This window comes from Syngnathus acus, chromosome 15 (assembly GCF_901709675.1).
Source record: "Syngnathus acus chromosome 15, fSynAcu1.2, whole genome shotgun sequence".
NCBI lineage: Eukaryota > Metazoa > Chordata > Actinopteri > Syngnathiformes > Syngnathidae > Syngnathus > Syngnathus acus.
Window position 1 is genome coordinate 7,695,935 of NC_051100.1, and position 8,773 is coordinate 7,704,707.

The 8,773-nt window shown below is 40.3% G+C and overlaps 1 protein-coding gene across 1 annotated transcript; it reads left to right on the top strand.

Moving 5' to 3' along the window:
* The first annotated feature begins 5,549 nt into the window (after positions 1–5,549).
* On the top strand, positions 5,550–7,864 carry si:ch211-217g15.3 (uncharacterized protein LOC368914 homolog). Its single transcript, XM_037271836.1, has 4 exons — positions 5,550–6,138; positions 6,213–6,270; positions 6,410–6,444; positions 6,874–7,864. The coding sequence occupies exons 1-4, from the start codon at positions 6,131–6,133 to the stop codon at positions 7,400–7,402; spliced, it is 630 nt and encodes a 209-aa protein (XP_037127731.1). The 5' UTR covers positions 5,550–6,130; the 3' UTR covers positions 7,403–7,864.
* Positions 7,865–8,773: the final 909 nt, after the last annotated feature.

Sequence of the window (8,773 nt, forward strand, 5' to 3'; positions counted from 1 at the left end):
CCACAAGTCATCCACCATAATGTCATCGGCCTGGTGGTTTTGACACAGACAACATAGCATCTCCATTGACGGAGATAATAAGGAAGTCAAATTTGCCAACGTAGCTGCACAGAGCAGCCACATGTTTCTTTAATAAAAAGGATGAAAGCGCTGGGTTCTTGTAACCAGATCTTTCTCTAGCAGGCAGCTTTCCATCATGGAACAGCAGGATCCTCCCTTTTTAGCCCAGAAGCATCAGGACAGATGGGAGCATGACGCAAAGTCACGCGGGCGCACTGAGTGGAATCTTGTGATGTCGCGGAGGTCATTTTTATCATGCGGAATTGTAAATCAGTGGCACCTGTATGAGTTTTCAACACCTGTGCACATCCTTCCTCTCCGTTGTCGCGGCGGCGTGACGCAGGAAGTGCTCCCCGCTGTGTGTGTTGAACTGACAGCTCTGTGATGAATTTTGTGCCGCTGGGGGTCAAGGGTTAGAGGTCAGAGGGTACTCCAGCTGGCAACCACGGCTGCCACGGACTCCAGCGAGGAGGCATTCATTGAGGCAAGCAGGAGGGGGCACCGTGTTTGATGTGCTCATCCGAGAGGCATTTCTCTCTCTTTCTTCTACGTGAAAGGTGTCATTTGTTGTGATGACCCCGAAAACGATTATCACATGACTCTGCAGTCACACTTTTACAGAGCGTTTTGGCAACTTTGAAGTCAGTGTTTTCCCAGCTTGCAAATTAACTGTTTAGGTTCGCACCAAGCCCCATTAAGTCCCACTTCACCACAACATGGGGGAAAAAAACTTTAATTTGAGACATAGGGCGGAATCTGCTTCATTGTCATGAGACGTATCACGAAAACAGTGCAAACAACAAACTTATTAGAGAATGATGCAAAACGAAAAGTATGCTACATCTAGCAGACAGTGGTTGAACACAAATTATTGGTTGAGTTTTGATTTGGCGCTGATAATAGTCATTATTCACAGAGGATAAAGAATATATGATTAAGCACTGTTATGTTGTCTTTACATACATGTTGGTTTACACACACAAGTTGTAAATCTCTTTTTGATATATTGAGTTTGACTGTAAACTTCAGCTGGGAGTTGTTTAATGATCCATTTTTTTTATGTATTGTTCATTATTTGCTGCTTATTGTGAAGTGACTTGGGAATAGCAATAAAAATTGTAAAACAAATAAAATACTCAAACCATAGGAAATAAATAAAAACACCACACACAAAAGTCTGTTTGATGGAAAAGATGAAATGTGACTTGAGGGCAAGGCTAATGCGGGTGGACAGTTCATATATTGTGGGATGCTTATTTTGTTCTCAGCCTACCAGATACATGACAAAGGCTGTTAGTGTAGTGTTTTATCATCCTTCTTCCTCGACTGTCACCAGCTCCATTGTAGCTGGATAAGTGTGATGATCACACGGCACAAGGCCCCAGACTGACTGTCTCATCGCCGGCCCCATTCAGTCCCCCTCTTTGGACTCACCTGCTCAGGAAGGAGCTCACTTTTCTCACGAGCAAAAGCCAAACACATCACGTCGAAGCTTCTTTCAGTACACACAAGTGTTGAGCAGATGATTCCCTGTGTGGCGCGTCCATAAGTCAGACTTCTCCCTCGTCACTGCGTTTGCGTCCTCACCGCCGTGGAGGTCTTTCTCGCAACCCTGTAATTTGTGCGGTCGAACTCCATCGAAAGATGTCTAATGAGCGCTTAATGGGCATTGGTGAAAGCATCAATTAAGTTAATTGTAGATCACTGTGTTAATTTTAGTCATTTAGAAAACCCCAGCTTTTCTAAATGTTGTCAGTGTGTGGGGAGATGACGGAAGAGCGCGAGGAGAGACTGAGCGGCGGTTTGCCTCAAATGCTGAGACAACCTTCATGTGATTTATTGCAAGTAATGATGGTGGCCTGGAGCTGATGATTGTTTTAGAAGTGGGAGGGTTTGTGTTTTTATGCGGTGCACACAATGTGTAGATGATTACATTTCAAACGACGTGTTTGGAGGTTTCGCGTGGTTTCGGCAGCTACTCGTCTCCTCTTCACTATTGTTTGTCGGTGGTTTGCCACTTCAAGTCGGTGGCTTAGGACTTGGCTTTAAAGACCCCAAGGGACATTTTGTATGGATCAATTGAGCTCAGGCCTTACTGCCTTGCTTCTTGAAAACTGCCCTTAGCAAAACTACCATAAGTATTGGAACACTTAGCCACGTAGATGTGCAATCCACATTTGCACTAGATAACCAGTAATGCAAATGATGTGCCCCACTAGGCCCCCAAAATAAGTAAATAAGCAAAGCAAAACATTCTCAGTCTTCAGTTAGTTCATTTTTTCACAGGTTTTAAAACTGTTTAATGTATTTGCAAACCAATTCATGAATTGACTCTATTGTACACATGTAGTGGTACTTTAACTTGCAAGTTTAATTTGTTGCGACCAGGCTCATAACTTAAATCAGTGGTAAATGGAATATATATTTCCCTCCAAAATGTATTGAAATGCCAAAAATCCATTCCAGCCTCAAAAGAAACACCACAACATTATTTTTACTTCACTTCATAATAAAAACAAACTCATGGATTTTTTGAAGGTGTAATGCATTGATTGCTGTTATGATTCATATTGTTTAGAAAGCACATCATTTACCATCATGTCTTTGTCGGTGAAAGAAATTGCAATGCAAGTGCAAACTCTGAAGCTCTGCTTGCATTCAAGCCCACACACTCACACACAACATCTGCGCAACAGAACTATTGCGCAAAGTCAAGCCAAAATCATTCTTCCTCAAACGGCAATTAAGACAAAAATTCATTTTGGTGTTGGGTTTAGCCATAAATTGCTGCGAGCTGTAACATTCGCTGCGTGTTTTGCCATCTCCGAATTACGGCTGTAAATCAAGACTTAATGCTACATTTAAATAGTTACAGACAGGCAATTTATTCTTGGCTCCCGCTGGTATTTAGCGCAATAACACTGTGTGAACGTGTGAGTGTTTCTTTCACATTGCACACACTCTCTCCTGACAACTCCCATTGGCTGTGGTCTTCGTTGTTGCCCCCACATTTTTCAAGAGGCTTGTCAGTCACATCAAAACAAGCGGGATGTGAGCTATGCACTGTGGCAAGAAGAAGAGCTGCTCTTAAACAATGCTCTAATGCACATTATATTATTTGACTTTTTCCATTTGCACCCAAAGTTTAGATGGATGGACGGACGGGCAAATATTTCATTCATCATCAAGGGCAATTAAATAAATCCATTTTAAAGTGACATGTAAACTTAAATGTTTTCCTTTAATAATTCCTGTCTTGACAATTTAGCCAACATGTTGCTCTTAAACTTTATATTTTCATTTGGATCACATACCTCTTTTTAAATTAACAATCCTTCACTTCGGAACAAAGCGCCCCCCCCGTAGCCACAAGATTCTACTGAGCTGGGCCCTTCTAAATTGAATCAGAGCTGGCATGTTTCTCCACACGGGCCTGTTGGGACCCCCGAGCAGTTGAGGTTGAGATCTGTGCTTGTAGATGATGGGCCTCGGGCCCGCATGCACATGAAAGCCGCGCCACTGATGTGTGTAAGACATGGGGGCGGGTCTGGTGGGGGGCAGGCTCCGTCGGTCCAATCTGCGGCACACTTTATCCATCAGACCTGAGGGTTTGCACTCAAGGTTGCGGTTTCTCGGAGACTGACACAACGTTCCCATAATGGGCTACATCTCCTAGCCTCAACCTCTGTTTGACAGCCCGTTTGTCTTGAGGACACAGTAACTGGAGGGTTGTTTCTATTATGTTGAAGGCGGCGGTCTCATTTAAGTCGTTTGACCAGCTATGGGGAATGCAGTCGTGTCTGATATTGTTGTTATGGTCGTGTGGGGAAGACAGCAAAGCAAAATTATTACATCTATTATTTATTTCTTGTACATAATTAGATGATGTTTACATTTTGAGAGTGAGGAACCACTGTAATGCAATGGAACCATAACAGTGAAAAACAGTAATGATGAAATAAAATTATACATAAATGTCTTTGAATTCATTACATTGAAATAATCAGGAAAGTATATTATACTGGTGTGTGATTATCATGAAAAGAATGCAATTTTTGTTTAATTTCATTATATTTGAAACAAATTCTCACATTATAAGATAATAATGTGGCTTGAGTCTTGAACCAAGAAGAAGCCTTTTCCTTGTTAACATATCACACATGATGTTGAAGATGTTTGGCATTTGCGCAGGGAGTGGAGGACAGTAGATCAGAGTGTGACCCGGGGCGCTGAAACATCGGGCTGACACATATGGATCCCATAGTGAGGGCAGATAACCCGACAGACGCTCTGGAGCCATCCCTGGTCGAGACAGGAAGTGACTCCTGTTGCTCTTTTAAGAAAGAAAAAAAAAAGTATATCCAAGTATGCGCTTGCTTGCTGACATTAATAAAGGCTATGTTGACTTAATGACGCTCTGGCTGTTGTACGGACAGTCAACAAATAGTCAGGCGGGAACGTTGCCCACACTAGCGTAAGGCGTCAGCGGTAGATTTATGGAAGTAAATTACATCCCAGAGGAGCGCATGTGTTAAAGTAGATTATCTGAAATGGATGCATTCTTCATGCTTGTGCTGTATATTATCATAACATAAAAAGCCTTTATCATTCCAAAGGAAGAAATTCAAACACAAAGCCATTAAAAGTGACAGTCATATAAATACAGTATGTGGTTAGTTGTATTGTGTGCCAAGACCACAGTTTGCTCTCTTACTATTATATGCATATTTGTGTGCGATAGTAATAGTTATGTTTGATAAAAAATATTTAAAAAAAAAAATATATATATAGTATATATATATATATATATATATATATATATTGTCAAGTATATTGTATATATATATATATATATATATATATATATATATATATATATATATATATATATATGTATATATATATATGTATATACATATATATATTTATTTATTTTTTCTGTGTGCTCACCCCTCCCCTCCTGTGTGCCCATGACCAGTGTGATCATTCTCACCTGCCTCTTGTTAACTGTCGTGTATTTAAGTCCTGTCTGCGTGTCACAACCCTTTCGGATTATTTCTTGTCTCTCGTTGTTCTTGTCTTTCTGTTTTTCCCTCGGTCGTTTTCGGTTTGCGATCCCTGTCGGTCATGTTGGTGTTTTGTGATGATGTTAGATTAGTTTGCCAGTTCCTGTCTGTTTCCCTTTATGCTCCATTCCAATTCCCTTTTCCCTAAATAAACTCTGGTCCAAGCTTGGACCAGGGTTTATTGAAGAGAAAAGGTAGTTGGAAGAGAGGATAAGGGGAACAAACTAACAGAACCGGCAAACTGACATAACTTAACGGACCGACCGACAGACTGGCTAACCGAAACAGAACTGACAAAGACTGGAACCAAAAGAAACAAGAATTTCTTTCTTGCTTTCTTGCTCTCTATCTGGCTTTCTTTCTTGCTGTCTTTCTTGCTTTCTTTCTTTCTTGCTTTCTTTCTTGCTTTCTTTCTTTCTTGCTTTCTTTCTTGCTTTCTTTCTTGCTTTCTTTCATTCATTCATTCATTCATTCATTCAGCAACAACAAATCTAATTTTCTTCCCATTCCCAGTGAGCATGCCATCCAAATTACCTCAAGGCTGTTATTTTAAGCAACAACTAATACACTGGTGATGATAACTGTAGAGTTGATTAATTGATCATTTAAAAAATCTCACTGGGAATTATTAACTTGGAATTGCCTGTTGTAGCTCAGACACATTGTAACTATTTAATTGAGATGATAGCCTTTTTATGAGCAGCCAATGGAAAATCATTCATTGGCAATAAACTGGCTAATTTAAACAAATTGTTTCATCAGCATTTCATTTTGACGGTTTAATTTGGCCTTCTAAATGAGAATGTTGTGACTTTATAAAACATTGGCATTGCATCAAGTATGACATTATATAGATAACAAAATGATGTTGCAGTGTTTAAAAAGATGCAAAGGTCAAGTGGGTGTAATTATTGTTGGAACTTTGGACTGTTTTGTACTGGGGCTGACGTGAAGGCACATTTTCTCTTGCACTTTCAAGACTCCACACAAACAGGAAGCACACCATGTTCAGGTAAGCAGCAAACATTGATTCTCCATGTTAAAAAGTGCCGACAAATTGTTGATGTTGGATCTTTCCACTTGTAGGATTACTCTTTTTGTCACCCTGATATTTGGCATTGCAGCCAAGCCATATAAGCCATGGGTATGTACATCAAATGTTTTAGATCACACCTAAAAAAAAAAAACTAAAAAAAAAACGGCGTCAAATGTGCACATAAATGTCATACAATACAATATTGATATATTTGATCTGATTGATATTGGTTTTTATCTGTTTTCAGAATAAATTTAGCAACAAAGCCTTCCAGGACACCATGTAAGTAATCCCCCCCCCCCCCCCCCCCCCCCCCCCGTTAAATGTGTTTTGGGGGTAGCGTGGGGAAATAGTTGTTAGCACTTCACATTTGTGAACGTCAGGGTCCATCTTTGACAGCCCCTGCTGTGTGGCATTTGTAATTCTCCCTGTCTAACTCAACAACAAAATGATGTATATTTTTTACAGTCAATAATATTCATTCCTTACTTGGGTTAAGTTGGGATAACGGAAATAAAATGTTTTGTCTTTTAAACCAACAGCTAGTTTTTCTTTTCAGTTTAGATGGACAATTTTTGTGCTGGTAGATTTTAGAAAATTATTAAACAAAATCATTATAGAATAAAATCACTGGAAACTTTCTGGAAATGTTCCACTTATCAGAGGTGATAAGGAAGGAGAGGTCATTCTAAACTGTTGTGCTTATTTTAGGTCAGAATATGGAAAATTGCCTTTAGATGTGGAAGTGGAGCCTCCAGAGGACATGGATGAAACTGACTATGATATTGACCCGAAAATGAAGATCTGGAATAATGTGGACGCCACAGGGACAGAAAAACAGCTTGCTGTGGCAGAAGTGGATTTAGATGATGTTCATCATCCTTCTTTGAAGACATTTCCAGCTGAATATGAAGAGGTTTTCAGTGAAGAGTCTGAGCAGGACCGAGATGCCGTCTACCATGAAGCCAGAGCGCAACTAGATGAATATCTTGCCCCGCTCACTGCTGAATACAGAATGGCCCGACTTGAACAACCCCAACCAGACATGACTGAAGCACTTGATCGAGTGAGACGTCATCTGGAGCCCGAGGTGGACGTGGATGACTTGTACCATTCTGACCTGCAAAACTGGATGTCAAGTTACCTTGACAATGACAACGCTGCTGCTCCTCTAGATTGGCAGTTGGAAAGAAATTACGACCAACCAGAGGAAGATCTCGATCATCTCTACCACCTTTGACATGTGGAAATGCATGCTTTGATGTCCAGCACGGAATATCTTTTAATTCTGAAGATGTATGGTGTAAGTTGTTCGAAGGAGCAACAGAGTTATAATAATAAAATTTGTACCGGCTTTGTGCTATGTTTGTAAATTGAGGACGACTTGTGATTGTTTTGACTGAAAATTGTATTATGATTAAGCTTCAAAAAAATATTCTTTAGGGTTTAATCAACATGTCTTAAATTCACAGGTAAACGGAATAATCAAAATATATGCAACTTAATCTATGATTGGGAGGAAAAGATTATTTGTGTCATGATTGGTATGTTATGAATCCCATGACCACAGTTGCTGCTGCTTGTTGTTGTTGCCCCCCAGGGCATAACTCGAAGCAGAGACGAGTGGCAATATTCCGACAGTCGCTGCAGCCAAGAATGTGAGATACTGAAAATAAATGTCAATTAAATGACCTCCACATCCTGCCTAACACTGCTTGTTTCATCTGACACTCTCAGTTGGATGGCAAAAATGTTTAGGAGTCCTCTTAGTGACTGAACAGTTACAGTCCCTGTGCTGTACTTGAGTTCTAACAGTGGATTAAATATAGACCCATGTGATGTTTTAAGGAAAATAACTCATTTCTGACAGCAGAGCACGGCTGTTATTGGCCAATAGAGTACAATAAATCGGGTGGAAGTCAGTGAATGCAAAGGGGAGCATGGCTGACTTGCAGAAAAGTAAATCTAGCCCCCGCTCCCCCCAGGAGCCCCTCCCAATTCTCCTACTCCGGACCCATGCTGCTCACTCTTTCTTTTGGACTTTTTTAAATGAGTTTATCACGCCACAAGAGTCCGCGCTACTTCAGTGTAACGTTTTGGTCCCCATTGTGTGCCTAGAGGAGCTCAATTGAGTCGACATTTATTATTTTGACCTTTCTCCGGGCCTCAAAGGACGACGCTCCTTTGCAGAACCTTCGGACGCTGCAGACTTTTTGTGCATCCCGCTGAGAGAGGAGACGAGTTTCTTTCGCACTGAAAAGTTTTGTTTCACGGGAACGACAAGAAAGACAGCTCTGTGGGGGGATACTGAATGAAAAATAAAAATCAATTAGGCCATGGCCTTGTGGGTGAGATGCGCGTGAACATCAGACAACTAGTGCATAAAAAAAGGGAGGGGTGATTTTATTTTATACGAATTACTTGCATATTTGAAATATAATCCGGACTTGGACTCATTTTTTAACATGGGAAACTACTTTTGTTTGACATGTTCAAAATAAATTTTTGAAACTTTCAAAAAGTGTTTAACTGTTAAAGTTGACATGCAATATAGAATGTTGTTGAAACAATAATTAATATACATATATGTATAATTTGCTTGCCCAATAGC